We start from the raw sequence: 21,224 nt of genomic DNA, 5'->3' as shown, positions 1-21,224 counted from the left end.
TCACATGTATCTTAAAATAGTAAAATAGTTTCACACTTGTTTGAGAGCAATTAGCATTTCTGTCTGTGAAAAAGGAGCAAACATGGTAACATCTAAAATATGTAAACTTTTATGAAAGAATAGGAGTGTTATTCTCGTTTCAGTGCAAAATAAGTAAAAAAAAACAAATTGATTTAAATTAATTAACCTGTTTAATTGTGCCTATTTACTTAAAATTTTAAAATGTTGAAGATACTCCTCTAGTAAGAGCCTAAATTAATCAAAATCAAGCAAAAGAGAGAATATGTCAGTTCTAAATCATATTTGATACAGTTTTTGATTGTGTTTAGATGAGAGGATGTTGTGTCATGTTGAGGAAGGCTGCTCTGTTCTTAAATCAAACTATCCCCTGCCCAGTCTGACCAGATCTTTAGAGGCTGTAAACATCACTCATCACCATAGCAACACATGCCTTTCTCGCTGTGTTGTCAGTCTGTGTGCACTTTTCTTCGTCCTTGTGCACGTCAACTCAATACACTGACACCTTCCAGAAGGCCAATATTTTGGCATTTCCTGGGAGAGGGCAATATTTGAGAAAAAGAAAGACAAACTTAGAAAAAAAATGCTTTCAAAAACAGCTCCAGCCCAGCAGTCTGTATTTATTTCCTCAAGCTTTGAGTTACGGTTGCCTTCATCATCATCCTCCTCTCTGCTGTGAAATCTACTGCTGATGAAAAAAAAAAAACACTTGCATCAGAATTCTGTTTTAACCCTCTGTTGCATGCATTGACAAATTTCTATTTCTGTTTACTGAAAATAATTTTGTGATGCTGTGAAAAGAATGTTACAGACTTTAACTGATCATTGCAAATTTAATACAGTCTTATGGCGAGTCTTTTTTTATGTTAATAGTAGAATGTTTTTTAAGAAAATGTTTAGAAAAGTATGTGTATATATAAATTGTACACAATATTTATTTCACAATATTAGTTTTTTAATCAAATAAGCCTTGGTGAGCAAGTTTTTGATTGACCTGTTCCTTGTTAAAGATTTTTCTATATTGTTGTCATATGCATCATGTGCTTTTTAAAAAAGTAAATGGTTTCGTTGAGTCACCCTATTAGCATCGTCATAACACTTTTTTTTTATAAAGAAGAACACTTCATGGTCACTTTAACAAACAGTGAGGCCAGTGTTAAGTGCGGTTAAATCCAGCTGCAACTCTCTACGAAGACAAAACCACAAGTGGAAAATTTTACTGAATTATCTGTTATCAAAGGACAGAGATGAGCAAGTGTCCACAGATTCTGTGGATTCTTTTGTGCACAGACACATCTTCCTTTAGGCATCCAGCACCTGCATGGTTTCAGAGAGCACATTTGTCTAATTCTCTCTCTCCCGATCATTATAAAGCTCCTTTATCACTTGTGCCAGAGAGCTATTTTGACTTTTCTTGGAAAAAAAGCTCTCCTTTCGACTTGAGCCACAGAAATGACCTTTCCACGCATATGAGCCAGAAAAGAAGCCTGGAGCTGTATTTATTAAACCTCAATGCCTTCACAATAGCTCCTGTCACTCTCATGGCATCAGGTTAGCTCACCTCAGAGGTGGTAAACATTAGCTCCTGGATGTTTGATGGCATTTTAATATGGCCATCGATACACTAATACTATCAATGCGTGCTAACTTCTAGTCAGAAGGATGAATGGGCCTTCGGTAACCCGCTGTCACATTGTATAATTTCCTCATTCCCCTGATGGTCCCAGTGGACGTCTAGAGTAAAAGGCAGCCTGATTAGTGATTAACATGTTTACAGGGGAAAATGGGTCCAGGCTGCAAGTCAACAAATGATGCTGACTTCACCAAGACAAATGGCTCGACGGCTGATGTCTTTTTAACAATACGCTCTGTTTGCCGCCAGACCGCTCTCTCCGAGCCGTTGAGGAGGAGTAATGCATAAAATCATAAAAACCGACAAGTGTGCACTTTAATGTTAATGTCGCAGGCCACAGATGAATGCGTTTACAATCAGACAATATCAGACGATACTGTTAGAAACTCATTGCGGAAAGCTAATGGCTCCCTTGTCAGTGTAGCAGATGCTGAAACATGGCGGCCTTTACTCTGGTGACCAGCATCGGAGGGTACTGACAATTTAAGTAATTAGACTCATCCAGACTGTTTTATATAGAAATCAATATAAAACAGGCTGTTACCTAGAAACATAATTAGCACATATACAGTGTCCATGTCTGCATGAAGCCTATGGTATTTTTATAATTTCACATGCTATTATTGTGCAATAAGGTGGTGGAAGTCAACTTCTTAGCCTGGTAACAAGAGGCGGCCTGAAAGCACATCTTTGCACATCTTTAGTCTAATGTTAACTTGACACAGCCTCGATATTACAGAAAAAAGCATGAATGAATTAGTGATGAATTAACATGGCACAGTACATTGTTTAACATTGTTTTATTATATCAGATATAGCTGTCATTGTAGGCTCTTGCATTCAAAGTGACGATCTGGCGTGAGACTGGAAACGTTGAATACGGAAAGGTGAGAGGTCGTATGACAGAACCTGCCCCATGGCTAACTGAGAAAGCAATTTCCCTATGATAGGGCCGAACTTGAATCCGTGGCCTGCGGAGAAAGAATGAGAAAAAAAACAAATCACATTTGCTGAGAGGTGAATCATCATAGGATGGAGTTTACATTCATTCAGTTCACTGGGGTAAAAGCAGCACACCTCTCAGGAATCTTCCGCCGCCCCTCTATAAATAGCCAATATCTGTCGTCCACTGTCTGACTCAGAAAGCCTTCGCATGACAGAACATGGAGAGAGAGAGAAAACCCCTCAAATCATGCTGGCACCATCACACCCGCTGTCACAGGACATTTGTCTTTTGGGTGGGTTTTGGCAAAATGCTAAATTAAGAAAATTTGTCTCCCTTATTGAAGAGAGTGGACTGTCAGAGGATTCATTATAGCACGGTTGTGTACATACGCGTTTTCTCTGGATCATTTTATCTTAAAATGAAGATTCTGTCATTATTACACGCATACATTTAATCCCATACATATCTTTTATTCTTGCGTGGGAGCAGAAAAGGAAAAATTTGGAATAATGTACACTGCCATTTAAAAGTTTGGGGTCAGTTAGATTTTTTTTAAAGATGTTTTTGAAAGAAGTATTACAAAGGCTGCATTTATTTGATTAAAAATACATTAAAAACAGTAATATTGTGAAATGTTATTACATAGCTGTTTTCTATTTAAATGTATTCAAAAGGTTATTTAATCCTACAACGGCAAACTGATTTTTCAGCATCATTACTCCAGTCTTCAGTGTCACATGATACTTCAATAAATACACAGTTTAAAAAGAGCAGCATTTTACTGTTTATAATATTTTTTACAATTGTCTTTACTGTCACTTAATTGATAAATTTAATGCTGTTGATAGCTGCTATATTAAAGTATAATCTTACTAACCCCAAAATTTTGAAAGGAAGTGTAAATGTCTATATTTTGCATTCAATTCAATTCAAGTTTATTTGTATAGTGCTTTTTATGATACAAATCATTGTAAAGCAACTTTACAGAAAATTAAGTTTCTACAATATTTAGTAGTAGCTTCTTAGTGGTGACTGTCAGTTTATGTGCATATGGCAGAAATTTTCTAAATGAATACAAGACGTAGTCAACCAGATGATGAACACTATTAACATCGATTATTATTTGATGCAATCACATACTTGCTCATTGCAATTACAATGAACAGAGGCTTCTGAAGGAATGTAAAAACACCATAAAGTGTCATGAAATTAGTCTGTATGAAACATGCACTATATTTCCGATCTTTTGACGCCATATGACAGTTTTGTGAAAGAAACTGAAATGCAAATTATTATATTTGAAAATCTTAATATCTGTCCGAATTCTTCTTTTCAATTTCATTAGATACAGTAATATCGGATTCATGAACAATGTGATTTTCACTTTAATGAATCATCTGAAAGAGTTTACAAAACTGACCTAGTTTTTAAATTCAACTGACATCTAATGATCTAGTCAAAATGATTAACAGTCCACTGGAATAATGATTTAATTTTGTTCCTCACACAAAGCTGTTGTATGACTAGTCATAGTGCCTGCTTTTATGATACTTTTCAGTCTTTTTTGAAGCACTGACAGCTTTAGTCCCTATTTATTATATAGTAACTACATGGAAAAGAACAACGTGCACAACCTTCTGTGCTACACAGAAGAAAGTATGTCATTTTTTAGAGCAAATGATGACAGAATTTCCATTTTAAGGTGATCTATCCCTTTAAAACAGAGATGGAGCTGGGTAAGATGTTTAAAATGCATTGCATTCTTCCCCAATGCTCTCGGCTCTTGCCTTTGTGGATTGGGTGGCCGTTTGAAGTCTGCAAGGCTGGGCTGTGAGTGGATCCAGCTCTGACCGACAGACGGTCTCTGTTCCTCCTTAAACCCCACTGATGAGACGGGGTATCCATGGCAACCGTAGGGCCTTGAGCTCAGAGCTTGGCTTGAGACAAATTCCGGGTGGAAAGAGGGGCAACTTTCCACCCAAAAGCTACGGTCTGTGTGTTTGCCCCTAAAATGAATCTAATTTGCACCCTTTAGTTTTTCCCAAGCCGCAAATACAACAGCTGCGCTGAGGGCAGGAGAGCAGCGGGGAGGCGAAATGCTGTCATTATGGTAGACAATAAAACGAAAATAGGCAGGGAGAGGTTAATAGTGAGCATTCCTCCGCTCCTATCAGAGTTGTAATGTATTATTAAGGCAGAAGAATATATGTCATAAATCATTAGTGCATGACGTGCCAGAGCATTGGGACGGTAAAGGTACAGTGAGGCAGCCACACAATGCTTCTTGTGACACCTCCTTTAACCGGGACAAAGTGTTACAAGATGAATAGCTACACCGTGCCGCCACAGTATAGTGCTCAGCTGTACTGTATTTTTTTAACCCCTTCCCACCAAATGCCACTCTCAGTGCCCCATGCTGCTAACCAGCGCTTCTCTGAGGTGATTACCAGTGGAATTTAATTAGCCCCATAATTAGTCTAAGGAGGAGGTGATGGGAACAGATGGAACAAATGCCAGGTGAGCCCTTTGGCCCCCTGAGAGGCTAGTTTGGGAGCACGCAGGACCCAGGGAGCCAACAACCGCCTTTAATTAGACGATAAAAGGCGCCCTCACTGGGGGCTTCGCTTCCTGTCCTTCACTGGCGCCCTGTTCCGTTCCCTCATTAAAAAGTTTGGATAGCTCTTCCAGTCGACGTGAGTGCGTGTGGCTGTGTTTTACAGAGTTTTTTAGTGCTCTACTGACCTGAGAATCCAGCACCGATGATGATGTTGCTGTAGGTTGGGTGGGTATCTAGGACGAAGTTATGGTCTGGCGTGACCTACAAACAACCAATCAGGGGAACGGTAAACATCAAGACTGGATGGTAATTATTTCTGCAAACATTTGACCTTTTTGCACTCTGAACATGAACGCAGCATGAATTATGAGCGCTGTTTGAACTGAACTTAAAAATTAAAAAACTGCTTAAGAGATTTTCTAGTTGGGGTGTACGATACCTTTTAAAATTTTGGGCTTGGTATGATTTATTTTCTTTTTAAGAAATTAATCATTTTATTTAGCAAGAATGCATTAGGTTGTTCAAAAGTTACAGTAAAAACATTTATAATGCAACAAAAAATATTTCTGTTAATAAAAGAATCCTGGAAAAGAAAAAACTATTTTTTTTTTCCTGTTTTCAAGGTTGATCATAACAAGAACTGTTTCTTTAGCACCAAATCATCATATTTTAATAATTTCTGAAAGATCATGTGATGGCTGCTGAAAATTCAGCCTTGCCATCATAGGATTACATTAAATTTTAAGATATATTCCAATTGAAAAATGTATGTGAAATTGTAATAATATCTCACAATAATAAACAAATATAAATGACTACTACTAACAAACTTATTCAACAGAAATGAGCCTTTTGATTCATTTTGAGCCACCTGATATTTTTCCTTTTAAGTATGAAAATAATCAATACTGTGGATGGCTGACTGAGACGTTGCTCTGTAGACGTTATCGAAGAGGACAGCTCTGTGCATCATGCTAATAGTTAACCGTTTTATATGGTTCCACTCAGTTTCTTGCTTTAATACTGAACTTTATCTCTGCGTGCTCACCGGTGTTCTGTGGAGCTCCTGACAGGGCAGTTTATAAAGGATTTAGGTGACTTTTTCATGACTTATGTGATTGTATCTTGCATTTGTAAGCTGTTTGTATTATTATTATTTTTTTCATTTCAGCCATCTGGATAGAAACTTTGTTCGCTCATGCAGAAGTTTACAGAGCAGCTGAAAACCTGCTCTGAAAGATCGGACTTTTTTGATGTACTGATGCATTTTGAAATCAACTTGTACTTGTATGAAATTAAACCTCTATTTTAATACATTTAATGCAGTAATAAACAACATGTAAACACTGCAGAAGTTTTAGCCACAAACTCAACTGAACATTATAAATAGTATAAATAAAAATAAATAATAAACAACACATATATCCCTGCATCCCCGTAGAAGTGAAGCAGTCGGTCAAGTTTATTATTCAGTAAACTGATTTCCACTTTAATAAAAAAATATGTAATAAACACGATTAATGTATCCATTTAAAAGAATAAAGCAATGGTTCCCAAACTGGGGGGCGCAGCAAGGGCCCTATGAAATCCATTCGTTTTTTTCCTAAATTTCATTTTTTTTTTTTCAAAAATGTTTTTTTTACATTTGAATTGTTCTGTATTTATTTTTTTCTGTTTTATTGTATAATTTAAAAAGCATGTCTAATTAATTAAAATCATGAAATATATAAATTTTTACACCAATTTATTAAAAGTTTAACAAAAATATATGAAATGTTTTATTTTTTCCCACTATATTATTTATATTTTTTATTGTTACGAAATTCTGTGTTTTAGCATGTCTAATTATTTGTATGTATAAACAACTTCATTTTAATTTTTAATTTTAAGTAGCCTTATGATTTTTTTCCCCCTCAGTAATTCTGTGTTGTGTATTTACATTTTTCTGGTTATCAAATGAAGGCATAAATGTTAATTTAACATTTATCTTTAATTCTAAAAAAATAAGAAAACTTTATTTTTTGGCAAACAATGTTGTGTGATTAATCCTTAAAAAATAATGTTAGTTTCATTTTAAAGTAGCAGTAGGTTATGCACATTCTACTGAAAAATAGTAATGTTACCAAACTTTTATTTTGACGGGTTGCCGCGAATACCTTTACAGGTCTGTGTATGTGATATGGCCACTGATCTATAATATAGAACATCTATAGATGTCATATATACAGAGGTGGGTAGTAACGAGTTACATTTACTTCGTTACATTTACTTGAGTAATTTTTGGGGTAACTAATACTTTTCGGAGTATATTTAAAGATGGGTACTTTATACTCTTACTTGAGTAAATTTTTGGGGGAAAATCTGTACTTTTACTTCGTTACTGTGGGCGACGCTCCTCTCGTTACTTTATCTTAATGCAATAAATGTTATAAATGCTTCAGTTTATTCCAAACGCGCCGTCTACTTTTCTCTGGGTAATGAGCGATGCCCATTCGCGAATGATTCATTCTTTTGAGTCAATTCTGTTCAAAGGCTTGATCAAACCAATTGGCAAACGAGTGAATTGGTTCATGAATCAGTTTGAATGAGTTGTTCAGTTCACTGCCGCACGCGCTGAGCGTCTGAAGTGGTTCACTCGGAGTTGTAACGTTTAACATCAGCAGCGTTGAAAACGTGGCTATGGAACTGCACTGAATTGAAAGCAAATCTGCAAAGGCCATTGCTTGCGATGGAGATCCTTATTAGATGAACACCGCGTGTGCTGTCTACTGTTTAACAGGTAATAACTTGGGCTACATTCGATTACAGTACACGATACCACTGTGACATTAGTTTGTTGTACGTGTGTGGCTTATAACAGAGGGGAGTCAAGAGATAGATGTGTTTTTACAGCACTGCGCATTATAACAAATCACACATGATTCTTTTGAGCTTATTAAAGCATTGGCCAATCAGAGGTGTTCCGATGAGTCATCGCTAAAATGCCGGTACTTCCTTAACTCGCTCACTGACTGGAGACCTCTTTCTGGCGAATTCTCTCGTCAGAAACAACAAAGTGCAGATGTGTGTACGAATCTTTAATTAAGATATTGATTTCACAGTGTTAACAGTTTCAGTGATTTTATTGGGAGTTTCTGAAAGTGATTGAACTCTAGACTGTGAGTGAAAATGATCTTTAATAATGTAAATGTTATTTGCTCTCTTTCTGAACAATGAAAGATTAGTAGCAATATTTATATCACATTAACTTTCAATGTTAAATTCACATTTAATATAAAGTCAGTCGTATTAAAAATATGTTATGGCATGACACCTATATCTGTTACTTAAGTAAACAGACAGGGTTTTATAATAAATTACATAAATTGGAGTAAAGGCTGATGAAATATATACATTTATACACACACACATACATTACATACATTTTATCTATATATCTAAATAAAAATAGGCTCAGTATATATGACCCAAAGTAACTAGTAACTAATTACTTGAGTAGATTTTTTATCCGATACTCTTTTACTCTTACTCAAGTAACTATTCAAGACTAGTACTTTTACTTTTACTTGAGTAAATATTTCTAGAAGTACTTTTACTTTTACTTGAGTACAGTTTTTGGGTACTCTACCCACCTCTGCATATATAGATCAGTGGATATGACCTGTTTTAATACAGTCTAAGGATATGATGCTAGTTTTACTCAAATCAAATGGTACAATGTTCATGAAGATCTCAGAACAGTTTTGGAGATCATTTGTTCATGTGATTCCGTCCTCAGTGAGACGACAGATGCTGAAATCACCACGCATGTCTGCTTCATTCATTAATGGAGACACGCAGAACATGCAGGATTCATATTAAAAAAACGCAGCTTTATATTTACAGATACATATTGTGATTTGATTTAAGTTTAAAGACCTACTTTTGAATGATCAATTAATTCAGTTTGACAAAATTGACAAATTCCGTGACTTTCCGCGTTAAACTGTGAATTCTGGTTTTATGACTGGATAAAGACTCCACTGCGTAATTTTCCCGCTTATCATGTGTCCACTTGCCTGATGTGAACATTAAATATCTTACATACCACCACTGGTGAAAGGGCCAGTGAAATGCAAATATATTTGAAAGGTCTGGGCGAGGATATTGTCACATGCCAAGAGATCTTGTCACACCTCTGATTATTATATATTTTAATGACATTTCAAGGCCTGTAATTCATCATTTAAAAAAAATCTCTGATTTGCTTTCCGGCTTTTTTGATGTTCACTGCAATATACAGGACTTCAGAGAGATGAGATTTCACTGTGAACGGGGAAATAGATATCAAAATCAAGCGACCCACAAAATATCATGTTGTGGTCACATCTGGTTAAGTCTGACTTACATGGATGGAAGAAATAGCTTTAATGGCTTGTCACCATATCAGGTGTGTCTTTTTAATATACGCTATAATCCTGAGTGTCTAGAACAAGAAAAACTATTTAAAACCCAAGCAGAACCAAAATAAATGGCTTGGTCCAATTCCAGCAACCATTCAATCAAATGACATGTCAGAATAAAATATGAGCCATGCATTCAAATATATTTCTTCTCTCCACATGAGAATGAAAGTTTGGTCCGGACACTCAGTGATGGCACCTGAGGACAAGTAATGAAGCACCTCACCGTGTACATACAGCTCTCCACCACAGCAGGCACTGGCACCAGCCCAGGGAGACAGCGGGTGACGTAACGCACCAGAATATCGATGTCCCCTCTATCCGTCTGTTTATCTCGCTCATCCGGTTCGGTCTCACTGCCCATGTGGTAACACACCTGCTCAGACACATGCACGCACACTATGATCCATAAAAACAATCTGACCTATGACACATTACGGATCTGTGATCCACCGCTCGGTATGCTTGGAGGAGCAGCAGATATACATGCAGAAGCCAGGCTCCAGCGACTGGAGCAGACATAATGCATCTAACATGACACAGCCATCTGTGCTCTCCCATTCAGCCTTGCTAAGTGTGATGAGACTGAAGACTCCTGCTGGGCTCTCCCGCATACTGAAACCGGGCCATTAGTACTGGGAGAACAGACCAGAGGAGAGTGCTGCTTCTCTGCTTTTGTAAGAGCATTGAGGTCCATGGATCCATTCAGACAGCTACAGAACCATTCCTGTTTGCGCTTGCATCTGATACACTCGAACTCTGAGTGGAAATGTGTGCTGCATTGCTACACGAGGGAATTGTGGATTAATTAACAAAGAATGAAAACTATGGACTATCAGAGACTACCAGTCCCTGGTGGCTTTTTTATGAGATGTGGGCAGGCAATTGCATTAATGAAATGGTCTGTGATACATACTGATCTAGTGGTTTAGGACAGACTATATCTATTGTTTCCATGGAGAAGTGCTCTTTCAAATAAAAAACATTGGACAAACAGGAAAGCAGGCTGTAATTAATTTGACTGTATTTGATTCCATTGTATTATAGTACTTATTCAAATTTTTTTATTTGCCTATATATATATATATATATATATATATATATATATATATATATATATATATATATATATATATATATATATATATACAGTACAGACCAAAAGTTTGGACACACCTTCTCATTCAAAGAGTTTTCTTTATTTTCATGACTATGAAAATTGTAGATTCACACTGAAGGCATCAAAACTATGAATTAACACATGTGGAATTATATATGGAATTATATACATAACAAAAAAGTGTGAAACAACTGAAAATATGTCATATTCTAGGTTCTTCAAAGTAGCCACCTTTTGCTTTGATTACTGCTTTGCACACTCTTGGCATTCTCTTGATGAGCTTCAAGAGGTAGTCACCTGAAATGGTCTTCCAACAGTCTTGAAGGAGTTCCCCGAGAGATGCTTAGCACTTGTTGGCCCTTTTGCCTTCTGTCTGTGGTCCAGCTCACCCCTAAACCATCTCGATTGGGTTCAGGTCCGGTGACTGTGGAGGCCAGGTCATCTGGCGCAGCACCCCATCACTCTCCTTCTTGGTCAAATAGCCCTTGATGCCTTCAGTTTGACTCTACAATTTTCATAGTCATGAAAATAAAGAAAACTCTTTGAATGAGAAGGTGTGTCCAAACTTTTGGTCTGTACTGTACACACACACACACACACACACACACACACACACACACACACACACACACACACACACACACACATATAGCAGCATCCCTCCTGTCACTCACCTTCATTAGTCCTGGATACTCATTGGATGGAAGGCCATAAATATCATATTCCCCCTCTTTTGGCTCCATCTCTATAAAACATGGGAAACTCTGGCCGACACTGTAGGTGCCTGGGATCTTCTCCTTCCAGTAGCATACGTTAATCTTTACAACCTGCCCCCCCCCCCCCAAAAAAAACCCAATTAGAGAGAGATTCAAAGTCCTTTCACACTTATTTTCTTTGCGCATAAATGGTCATCTCATAGCCTCATATAATTAAGGCTGAACCACTGATGTCACATCCTTACTACTTTTCTGGGCCTTGAACGTTTCAGTTGCGTTACTGTCTATGGAGGGTCAGAAAGCTTTCGGATTTCATTGAAAATATCTTAATTTGTGTATGAAGATGAACGAAGGTCTTATGGGTTTGGACAACATGAGGGTGAGTATTTAATGAGAGTTTTCATTTTTGGGTGAACTATCCCTTTAACTCACTTCATAGTAAATGTAATAAGCATTAAGGAATCGCTAGCTCAGAATAGTCCAGTCTATCTTCTTATTCAGAGACCACAAAAATTCACCAGTGCACAAATTCATTGCTCATATATGGTTGTGCTCACCCAAGCGCAGACTTTCAAGCCTGTGCTATCCTAAAAAATTGCAATTCCAATTCTAGGTCCAATTCGGGGTTTAACTAACACAGAATTCTTTTTCCATCACTTCTCTCCTGGCGTGTGACACATAAGAGATCGCGGTGGACTGGAGAATATGGGAGCTGTTTATAGGATCGGGAGGTGAGTATAGGGTGCTCTCTGTGCATTCACAAATAACTCACTTTTCATTCTGCCCAGGGGTGTAATCCAGATCAATCTATATGTGCCTGTGTGTGTTTCACAAGCTATGGCTGATAGTCAGTATGCCTTATATATTCCCGTGCTTCCATTTTTCAGAACCTGTTTTCCAAACCCAGACATTTCCCACTGATATATTGTGCCATGATGTCTTTAAAGAAAAAAAGAAGAGAGAGAGAGAGAGAGAGAGAGAGAGAGAGAGAGAGAGAGAAAGAGAACGAATGTACATACGAACAAACAAACAAGAGAAATGAAAAAAATGGATGGATGGGAAGAAAAAAGGGGAGTAAATGTATGGATGGATGAATGGATAGAAAAAGAGTAATAAATATGGTAAAATAAAGAGTGTAAGCAGGTGTAAATATAACAAGGATCAGATTAAATTAGGAAAATGGCTGAAAGAAAGAAAGAAAGAAAGAAAGAAAGAAAGAAAGAAAGAAAGAAAGAAAGAGAAATTGTGTAGGTGAGAAGAAGTAAATGAATGGACGGACAGATGGATGGCAGACAGTTGAAAAAAGGGGAGTAAATGAATAAACAGATGGATGCATGGATGGATAGGTGGCTGGATGGAAGAAAAAAAGAAGGAGTAAATCTATAGATGGATGGAAAAAAATAGTAAATGAAATTGAAATTGAGAAAGAATGAACGAATTAATGAAGGTAAGAGAATTGAACAAAAAATGGATGGGAGGAAAGAAGGGGAGTAAATGTATAGATTATTGAATGGAATAAATATGGTAAAATAAAGAGGTTACTCAGGTGAAGAAAAATATAATGGCTGGATAGCAAAGAAAGAAAGAAAAAAAAGAAATTGTGCCGGTATGGAAAACTAAAAAAGGTGGATGGACTGATGGATGGATAGACAGATGACAGATGAATAAAAAAGGGGAGTGGATAAAATAAAAATAAAAATTAGGTAAGTGGATGAAAGAAAGAAGGCAAGTAGTTAATTGAATAAATGAATGAACAAATGAGTAAATGAAAGGGGGATGGCTGGATGTCAGCTGAACCTTGAGCGGGAGCTGCAGTCCTGTGTGTGTCAGTAGAGTGTTGGCCCAGGGTCCTGCACTGATCACCAGACTCCTCCCTCTGTACACTCCAGAGCCCGTCGTTACAGTGACCTCCGCACCAGGACTGATGTCAATCACTTTCTCTCCGTCCTTTATCACACCCCCACAGGACTGAAACAGCCTCTGAACCACACAGAGATCAACAGATTCAAATCACTTCAGTCTCACTACAGCACGCTCAACTTTACTGCATAGACAAAACTTCTTCAAAACACCTCATCTATGACAGAAAATCCTAATCAGAGCAGTGAGGAGAGAGACTGGTTAAAATTTAACAGGGGCTGAATTTGACACAGAGGGATGTCAGCGGGGATCAGTTAAAACTGGAAAAAGCTGGTCAGATTCGGGCAACAGATAATAAAAGAGTTTCCTTAGTGAGAGTCAACAGGGAGCTTATCACTGCACACTGTAGCTGCTGTAGGCAGAGATTATTGAATCCAGAGAGGCATTGTGTATAAAAGTGCATGGCCATATTCCCTAGATAGGGTGTAAGGAGCCTTTAACAAGCTAGTGTGCAGACATATCTTATCTTTGAAAGCTTTAAAAAGCACAGTGAAAGTGACACTGAAGTACAGTTATGTACACAAAAGAGCATTGCTCAATGCCTTCATGACATTGAAAGTTTAGGAGTTTTCACACAGTAAGAGATTTACTTCCACTGTGTGCTGAATTTCACAGTACTTGCTTAAACTGTACGCTAAACTGAGAATAAAAAAATAATACTTTTATTAACTGCAACAGCATTTACCATCAAAAAGGGAATCTGACACTTCAAACAAATGTCTACCATTTATTGTCCATAAAACTCATGTCATGTGAATATTATTTTTTTTTGTTTCATTTGTGTGCCTCTTTTTTAACTGCTATGGAGAGCTAAAATTGATCTACTGTTTCCAATAAGCAGAAAATCCATTTAAGTGATACTTTTGTAAGGATAGACACAATCTGTCCAGAGCGGGCTTTTGAACAGTTGCAAATGTATTCATTTCGCATACATAATTAGATGAGCATCTGATAGCTTTGAGTTGCCAAGTTAAAAATAAGATTGACGTGTGACATTCCAACAGCCTACCAGAGATGATTTAAAATAAATATTTTAATAAAATGGTTCACTAAAACAAGAAAATGACTCATTTAACACTGCTGTTCAAAAGTCTGGGATTCAGAGAAGATTTGTATTTGCACCCAGGCTATTTAGTCAGAAATAAACAGTATTATTTAAAATACTTTAAAATACATTTTCTATTTTTATTTAGAATTTTTCATTTATTTATTTCTTTCTTTTAATAGAATTATGTTTTCTATTTTAAAATATTTTCATTAAGTTTTTTTCTGTGACGGCAAAGCTGAATCTTCAGCAGACATGATCCTTCAGACATCATTTTAATAAAACACTATTTTGGTGCTGAAAATAAACATTTCTTATTATAATCAATGTAGAAAACAGTTGTTCTGCTTACTATTTTTGGGGAAATACGGGACACTTTTTTCAGGATTGTTTGAAGAATAAAAAGTTAAAAAGAAAAAATCTATTTGAAATAAAAATTTGTATGATACATTACAAAGTTACATTAGTAATATATTTTTTTTAAGGAAGTTACATTATACAAGTGTTTAACTGTCACTTTGGGTCAATTTAATGCATCCTGGATAGAAAAGTATTAATTCCTTTAAAATCAATCAATCAATCATACTGATCCAAAACTTTTGTACAGTAGTGTTCATGATCCACTGACCTGCACAGCTCGGAGGGCTCTGTCCGCATACAGCACGCCAGCGAAGGTGTCTATCAGCGCTCCGTTCCCCTCAGCGAGATTCACATTGGGAATGTGCTGGCTGAATTCCTGCTTCTCCAGAAACACTGTAGGAATCTTGTGTTTTTGCATCGTGGCCTTTAGGCGTGAGAAACCCTCTCCATTTTCTGGACCCATAACCAGCAGGCCTGTGCGCCTGCGAGGAGAAGTTCATACCATGTTAAACAGCTGTACCTTGATTTAGGTGGAAGTGCTTAGAGGCATGTATAAATTGTGCAATGTGCCGTCTGTGCCTGCTTGTGATGCAGGTGTCTTAATGTGAGGAGTTATGGCAGTATGGGTGAGAGGTTGGGAACACAGGCTTTAAATCAACAATGTGTGATAGATGGTCGTGCTGTTTTCTGTGGATACTGTTTTTCAAGGCCTACTATATCTGCTAGCCATCATGATGCATAGGCAGTATGAGTTCACAGGTCCAAGTCATTCATCAGAGATTTTTATGACTGAATCCCCCATTGTGTGTGTGTTTGATTGGGGACACTGAAAGAAGGACTCTGTCACATTAGTCAATGCCCTTGTGCCTAATAGCAAAGATGCGGCGCACATAACGGTGGGACAAGATCCTCGCTGAGGTCATTTTAATACCATCTGAATCAAAAGTGCATAAAACTTTCTCACAACCTTACTGTTTCTCAACTACCTCGGGGGGTCCTATGAGAAATATAATCGTGTCCTGGTTAGGAATGTCAATAATTGCAGCATCCTCATTTATTTTGACCTTCGCTGAACACTGTAACTAAAGCTAAATTTGTCACTGCACTGCCTGTCAAATATTTATTATGGATTTTGACCTTTTTGGCATCTCTCTGGGTAAAATAACAGTTGGTGGTTCAAGCTTCCGGCATCCCATCTGATGTATAATGAGCATTTTAATCAGTAAGAGTCAGAATAGTCACTGTAAGAATGTCAGGTGCGATCTTCACCATAATTAATTCAATCTCTTGATTATATTAATAATATATTTAGAAGTGCCCTAGGCAAAGTGGTGTTTTGGACAATATCTCCATGAATCTGAGGACACTGCATTGCTAATGGACAGCATAAACTGTGTAACAATTTCATTTATTAAGTAAAAAATGAATTCAAAAGCGAAAAATACTAGGTCTATGTATAACAAAGCATCTCTAAACTTTGTTCTAATTGGTCTGTTATATAATAATCTTAAGCAATCAATAAAGCTAAAAGGTGTGCTGAATTGATAATCCTCAGGAAATGATATCACCAATTAACAAAAATTAAAAAACAAAAAATCATTCGAATATTAAGATCATGCTCCGTGAAGATATTTAGTAAATTTCCTACTGTAAATATATCAAAACATAATTTTTGATTTTTGATGCATTGCTAAGGACTTCATTTGGACAACTTCAAAGACGATTTTCTCAATAATTAAGATTTTTTTGCACCCTCAGATTCCAGGTTTACAAGTAGTTGTATCTCGGCCAAATATTGTCCTATAAAATTTATATTGCAAAAATAAAAAAATAAAATTAATGGAAAACATTCATAATAGAAAGTTTGCATATATATAAAAATGCTAACTTTCTATTCATCAAAGTTATAACAGTTTCCACAAAAATATTAAACAGCACACCAGTCTTCAACATTGATAAAGAAAAGAAAAGTTTCTTGAGCACCAAATCACCATATTAGAATGATTTCTGAAAGATCATGTGACACTAAAGACAAGAGTAATGGCTACTGGAAATCCAGCTTTGCCATTACAACAAGAACTAGAACTGTTTGTACTGTAATTATGATCAAATAAATGAGTCCATAGCACACACTGGCCTGGCTGACATTATGCAATCAAAAAGAAAATCATTAATGCTGGTCTTAAATGATAATTGCAAGCCACTTTAATGCATTTACTCCATAAAATGAAGATTTATTCTTCAAAACCCCAGTTTTGCAAATGACTTTTCATAACCACCACATCCACACAAAATGACCATCTCAACTAAATAAATACTAATCTTTTTGCCAAATCAGTAATATTTTTAATGACTGTAATTTATTTGGAAAGTGAGTGTCATCTAAATAGCACAAAGAAGAGAACAAATCCAGCATTCTTTAAAATCTTGCACACATTTTTCACTCGCTGCCCGGCAGTCTCTGAGACACTCAAGGGCACAGGTGGCCTCTCATCAGGACCCATCCGTCAGAGGGCTGAGATCGATAGCAGTGAGAGAAAGAGGAAGGCGCCTGATTCTGCATCAAGGCTGAGAGGGCTAGATCCACTCGTGATCCATTACACTTCTCAGACACTGTAAAAACAAGTGCATCCCATGGTCCGTAGCTGATGCTCAGGGACTAGAATGAAAATGCTCCTTTAAAGTTAAGGGTCTGCAAGTTTCATTGTACAGCATCTGCATGTTGCATTGTGGAGAAAAATGTTCATCATTCTTACTTAGATGCTTACAAACATTACCTGTGCAGTTCAACACCTGCTTCTCTCTCAAGCTGAGCCCATAGCTCATAGCTTTCGTGCATCATCTGTACGTAAAAATCTTCCTCATAGGATTTCCGTATAATCCTGGTTTGGCCATGAGAGCTGCCTCTGGAGTGGGGCAAAACAAACTGGGGAGAAAGAAGGAATTTAAAGAATTCTGGAATAATAATCCCACTGGATTTGCATTGCCTTTGTTTTAAAAAAAAATTAAAAATAAAATCTACCATAACAGTCAAGTCAATATACTGTATTCAAGAGTTAATGTTGTCTCTTACATTGACTTTATTGCTTTAGGTGAGCATTCTGCCTTTATGAATTTACTAACATTTGTTTTATGCTATCATTTACAATTAAGTGAATAATACGATAACAAAACTGAGTAAATGATTTAGAAATGCTGCATACTGCACCGACCTGCTCCAGCAATAGAGTTTTCTGCTTGTTTTTGGCCAGCTGATAGGCAGTGCAGGACCCCTGGATCCCTGCGCCAATGACGATGCAGTCGAACACTTCAGACGACATTTCCAGCTTTAATTCTCTCTCGTGAGATACTTCTGACACACAAACACGACGAACTTGCACTGTAACCTCCTTTTCCTATTAGTTCAAAGTTCTCCGGTTTCAGTTATGTAACCATGTTCAGCTGAATGTAAGACCCGCCTTAAGGATTTAGGCTACAGCACAAGCAAGTTTTAAGAACACTTAACTCCTTGTGGATATCGTGCACTAGACTAGAAAATAAGTTATTTCAGACAGCCATCAAGAACAGATTCAATAGCCGACATAATTAAAAAAAAGTTTTAGGTAGTTTTAGGTTGTTGCACCTATGATTTAGTGCATAAAAACTAAATCATTTTGAACCTAAATATAATTTTATAAAGTCGAGTTCCAGTCATTCAGACGTTTGTTCAGTCGTTCAGGAATCTGGTAGGCTACTTCAGGAATGTTCAGCAAAATGGAGAGAGCACGTATAATTTGTTGTAACTGCCCTGCAGTGATTCTTTATTCGTGACGTTTAAATAACTGTTTGCTTGTATTGCTTGGCTGTGTTCACTGCCTTCCCGATTATTAGCAGAAGTTTGTTTGCAATGAGCGCCATTTTTCTCACCTAACTGTTACTTATGAAGAATCAGAAAACCTGGAGTGGAGTTCAGTAAAATTGAATGTTTGCAGAACGATTTCAACATCTTATTGTCGCTCCTTTCCATCAAGTTCTAGAATTTCAGTGTGGTGACAGCGCTCAGTGTTTTGAATTATTTGTTTGTTTATAAGGGAAGTTACTCTATTAACTTTATAATACATATTGAAGATTGTATTAAGCAGACTGGGATAATAAACTGCTACACTATTTTTTTGTCTAAATACATTTAACGATGCAATATATTTCAAACGTGGCGGACAGAATGGCTTGTTATGGTTTTTGTGCTCAAGGTAAAGTTTGTTTTGCTAGTGAGTTGTTTGCTGACAAACAAAAAACAATTTTAATATACTAGTTTTGAGCAATATATACTGATTGTTAGTAATTTCAATAATAAATGTTTGCATTAACACAATCAGGTCAATGAAAGAGAGTTGAAAGACGGAAGGGACAGGTGACATGAGGTGAGTGAGATAATAGTAAATGTATCATTCTTGTTATGTTATACAGTACATTTAGTTACATTAGCAGATATGAGAGACAGGGCGAAACGGAGAGAGTGCTTTGTCTGGCAGGGTTGTGACTGGGTTCCTGTGTGTGTGACATGGTACTGTGGAGTCAGTCGCAGGCCGAGCAGATGGATCCTGTGGATGGTCAGGTCTGGAGAGGGTCAGATGGTCCTTCTTCCCTGCTGGCGAGGCCTGTCACGGACAGATGTAGTCTGATCTTCCCAACAGAAATGCTGGTAGAGTGTTTTTTGTGTTTAGTATGCAAAACAGAGGTCTGTTTCATAAAAGATGCTAAGAAAAGTGGGATTAAAGTCCAAAACCTGACTTGAAATAACTTAAATCAATCGGGACTAAAGCGGTTTCATAAACGACAATATCAAAGCTTTAACCTATGCAGTCTGAGTCGGAAAGAGACTTAATAATAACAATAACCAACTCTTTATTACCTTTGTTACAACATTCATTGTATGGAAAATAACCATCAAAACAGAAATTCACACATTTATAAACTGTAAGAAGTAAAAAGCTACAATTTGAGACCAGAAACGCAGTAAGTGTAAGAGTAAATAATAATTATAATAATGATAATGATAATAATAATAATAATAATTATAACTATGCAAACTTTGTAAAATTAATTTCTCTATCCAATGCTGTCACTTCACGTGACAAAAGAGTGAACGATAGGTTAAAAACTTTTATACAGTGACGGTCTATGGTTAAAACTTATGGGGATGTCACGTGATGAAAGAACGACCCGAAAACCCAAAGACTTGTCAGAAAAGACGTGAGGTGAGCTAATTATAAACTGACCCAGGTAAACAATGAATTAATCTCTTCTGTTTCTTATAGCATTATAGTTTTGTATTGTTTGTAGTGTGATCATCATTTGCGTAAGTAGTAGACATGTTAGGGAAGCAATACGTAACATTTTACTTATATTTTGATAAAAATGAATGAATGAACAATATGACTCGAAAAAAGATTAGTTCATTTTGCTGAACGAGACTCAAAGTTTCGAGTCTGTAAAATTATCCGAACTTTTCATCACTAAATCTCACTAATTCGATCCAGGTTCACTGAGTCAGGATAATTTGAATTTGACTTATTCCTAAGCAGCCCTTAATGTCGATCATGGATCAAATCGATCCACCATGGCAAACAGTGAGTATTTGGGAGGTTTCATGCATTTGAAACATTGTGTTTTCCATTGTGTATATTTTTTCAGCCTTAAATGTTAGAAAGTCATGCAAATATATCCATTTTGCCTTCAGGAGTGGGCAAGGCTTACGTGAGCATGTTCACTACACAGATGGAACACAATAGTCACCTTTAGTTATATAACGGTTTTAACAATATAGATTGTAACAAAGCAATTGAACAGCATTAAATAGGAAAATAGTGTGTCAATAAAGCAAAAAGGCAGTTCATCATTGAATTCAATTATGTCATCATCCAGCTCAGTTCAGTTTAATAGTATCTGTGCAATCAAGTCAACTGTTGTTGCTGTAAATGAAGTGTCCCCAACTAAGCAAGCCAGAGGCGACAGCGGCAAGAAACCAAAACTCCATCAGTGACAGAATAGAGGAAAAACCTTGGGAGAAACCAGGCTCATTTCGTGGATTTGAATATTAGAAATGTGTTAGTGTAATAGAATAATAATAGAATAACAGCCTAATAATTCTGCTAAAATATAAGTTGTTGGAAATTAAACGTGACACGTGGAATTTTAATTCAACAAATAAGTGTGTTTTTATGATAGCAGTAACTGTAAATGAAATGTAAGCTAGCTAATACAGCCCTAATTACTAACTCAAACAAGTTAATGTGTATTCCTCTTATCATATAAAATATAGTCTTTTTATTTAAATTTTTAATTTAGGGATTTTAACTTTTAATCTAGTGTTTTTATTGCTTTAAAAAGCAATTTTATATTGTAATGTTTACATTTTCTACTGATAACCATAAAGTACAGACAGGGGCGTAGATGACGCGGGGACGTGTCCCCCCCACTTTTAATAT

General features: G+C 36.6%; 1 protein-coding gene across 2 annotated transcripts; it reads right to left on the bottom strand.

Annotated features, from left to right (window-relative positions):
• Positions 1–2,346: 2,346 nt before the first annotated feature.
• pipox (pipecolic acid oxidase) lies at positions 2,347–18,310 on the bottom strand. 2 transcript variants are annotated; one of them, XM_059514373.1, is made up of 8 exons: positions 17,970–18,302; positions 17,535–17,683; positions 15,026–15,239; positions 13,230–13,412; positions 11,391–11,543; positions 9,823–9,972; positions 5,340–5,415; positions 2,347–2,622 (listed from the first exon to the last, which is right to left on the bottom strand). In XM_059514373.1, exons 1-8 carry the CDS (start codon positions 18,075–18,077, stop codon positions 2,492–2,494), a joined length of 1,164 nt encoding a protein of 387 aa, XP_059370356.1. In that variant the 5' UTR covers positions 18,078–18,302; the 3' UTR covers positions 2,347–2,491. The 2 variants fall into 2 exon arrangements, with proteins under 2 accessions (XP_059370356.1, XP_059370357.1); XM_059514374.1 differs by having other exon boundaries at positions 2,485–2,622; positions 9,823–9,995; positions 17,970–18,310.
• Between the last annotated feature and the right edge of the window lie 2,914 nt (positions 18,311–21,224).

This window comes from Carassius carassius, chromosome 28, assembly GCF_963082965.1.
Source record: "Carassius carassius chromosome 28, fCarCar2.1, whole genome shotgun sequence".
NCBI classification, from domain to species: domain Eukaryota; kingdom Metazoa; phylum Chordata; class Actinopteri; order Cypriniformes; family Cyprinidae; genus Carassius; species Carassius carassius.
Note: the sequence above shows the minus strand (reverse complement) of the source record. Positions and strands in the feature narration are given on the sequence as shown.

Excerpts from the sequence above, each read along its gene's own strand:
- pipox (XM_059514373.1), bottom strand. The coding sequence starts at position 18,077 with ATGTCGTCTGAAGTGTTCGACTGCATCGTCATTGGCGCAGGGATCCAG. Across the intron at positions 17,684-17,969 it reads AAACTCTATTGCTGGAGCAG|TTTGTTTTGCCCCACTCCAG; the intron begins GTCGGTGCAGTA and ends CTTTCTCCCCAG. Across the intron at positions 2,623-5,339 it reads CATCGGTGCTGGATTCTCAG|GCCACGGATTCAAGTTCGGC; the intron begins GTCAGTAGAGCA and ends CTTTCTCCGCAG.